Consider the following 1,924-nt stretch of genomic DNA (forward strand, 5'->3'; position numbering starts at 1 on the left):
CCTGTAGTCCCAGTTACTTGGGAGGCTGAGGCAAGAGAATTGTCTAAGCCCAGGAGTTGGAGGTTGCTGTAAGCTGTGTGACACCATAGCACTCTACTGAGGGCAATAAAATGGGACTATGTCTCCACAAAAAAAAAACAAAAAAAAAAAACATGTATTTTAGCACAGAACACAGATGTACCTATGGAATTAGTATGGACCTGGCCATATCCTTATCAAAAATATTTACTGGTTAGTAGGTTAAAATTTATATTAATGAATGAAAAAATCATTTATGTAAGTTTCATCCCCAGGTCCTCCTCCTTCCCCCCACCCTATCCCTACCTTCCAAGATTAGTAAGAAAAACTGGCCGGGCGTGGTGGCTCCAACTGTAATCCTAGCACTCTGGGAGGCCGAGGAGGGTGGACTGCCCTGAACTCAGAGGTCCCAGACCATCCTGAGCCAGAGTGAGACCCTGTCTCTACAAAAAAAGCCGGGCGTTGGGGCAGGAACCTGTAGTCCCAGCTACTTGGGAGACTGAAGCAAGAGAATCACTTAAGCCATTAAGTGGTTCTCAATCTTCCTAATGCCGCAGCCCTTTACTACAGTTCCTAGGGGTCGAGACCCACAGGTTGAGAACCACTGGCTTAAGTGCAAGAGTTGAAGAGTTGGAGGTTGCTGTGAGCTATAACACCACAGCATTCTCCCGAGGGCCACAAAGTGAGACTCTGTCTCAATAAAAATAAATAAATAAATAATAAAAGGAAAACTACAATGTAACCATAATCTCAAAGGCCCTCATTTTCATAAACAGTAAAGACTTGTGCTGTTACCTTGACCTCCTGCCAGTAGGGCCCACCACGGGTGAACATGAAGTAACTGTACATCTGATTCTTCCTCTGGATAAAATCTGAGTCCTCCTTGATATTCACCATCCACGGTCGACCATCCCCACGGACCCGGAGATACAGAGTGTTAAACTGGGACCAATCATAAGACTTCCTCCTCTCAAAAGCGCCCTAAGATATAGAAAGAGAAGTTAATTTTATCTCTTCCTCCACTAGTAGCAAAATGTGACTCATCACCAAGTCAGCATTATCAAACAGATTCACTAACCATTTTTCTTTTCTTTTTTTTTTTTTTTGAAACAGACTGTTAAGCTGCCGCCCTGGGTAGAGTGTTGCACCCACCGCAACCTCCAACTTGGGCTCACGCAATCCTCTTCACCTTCAATAGGGTCAGCCTATTTTATGTAGAGACGGGAGTCTCACTTTTGTTCAGGATGGTTTTGAACTTGTGAGCTCAAGCAAGCCACCTGCCTCAGCTGCCCAGAGTGTTAGGATTACAGACGTGAGACACCTCTCCGGCCTTAGTATTTTCATCTTTTTTTTTTTTTTTTAAGAGACAAAGTCTCACTTTATCACCCTCTGTAGAGTACCGTGACAGCATCACACAGCTCACAGCAACCTCCAACTCCTGGGTTTAGGTGATTCTCTTGCCTCAGCCTCCCAAGTAGCTGGGACTACAGGCACTCGCCAGAACGCCCAGCTATTTTTTTGTTGCAGTTTGGCCGGGGCCGGGTTTGAACCTGCCACCCTCAGTATATGGGGCTGGCTCCCTACTCACTGAGCCACAGGCGCCACCCAGTATTTTAGTCTTTAAAGTACAAGACACGGGCCTATGGCTCAGTGGGTAGGTCACCAGCCCCATATACTGAGGGTGGCAGGTTCAAACCCAGCTCGGCCGAACTGCAACAAAAAAAAATAGCCAGAGCAGTGCCTATAGCTCAGTGAGTAGGGCGCCAGCCCCATATACCGAGAGTGGCAGGTTCGAACTTGGACCCTACCCAAAAAACTGCAATAACAACAAAAAAAGCCAGGCATTGTGGCGGGCACCTGTAGTCCCAGCTACTTGGAAGGCTGAGGCAAGAGAATCACCTAAGCC

The 1,924-nt window shown here is 46.7% G+C and overlaps 1 protein-coding gene across 1 annotated transcript in view; it reads right to left on the bottom strand.

The window, feature by feature from the left end:
• Positions 1 to 1,924, bottom strand: part of NDUFAF1 (NADH:ubiquinone oxidoreductase complex assembly factor 1) — a 21,003-nt gene that overhangs the window by 7,878 nt on the left and 11,201 nt on the right. Inside the window, exon 3 of the mRNA XM_012806310.2 lies at positions 814 to 999. Within this exon, the coding sequence (XP_012661764.1) occupies positions 814 to 999 (186 nt within the window). The remainder of the gene's footprint in view (positions 1 to 813; positions 1,000 to 1,924) is intronic.

This window comes from Otolemur garnettii, unplaced genomic scaffold (assembly GCF_000181295.1).
Source record: "Otolemur garnettii isolate 467f Iridium unplaced genomic scaffold, OtoGar3 scaffold00050, whole genome shotgun sequence".
Classification (NCBI taxonomy): Eukaryota; Metazoa; Chordata; class Mammalia; order Primates; family Galagidae; genus Otolemur; species Otolemur garnettii.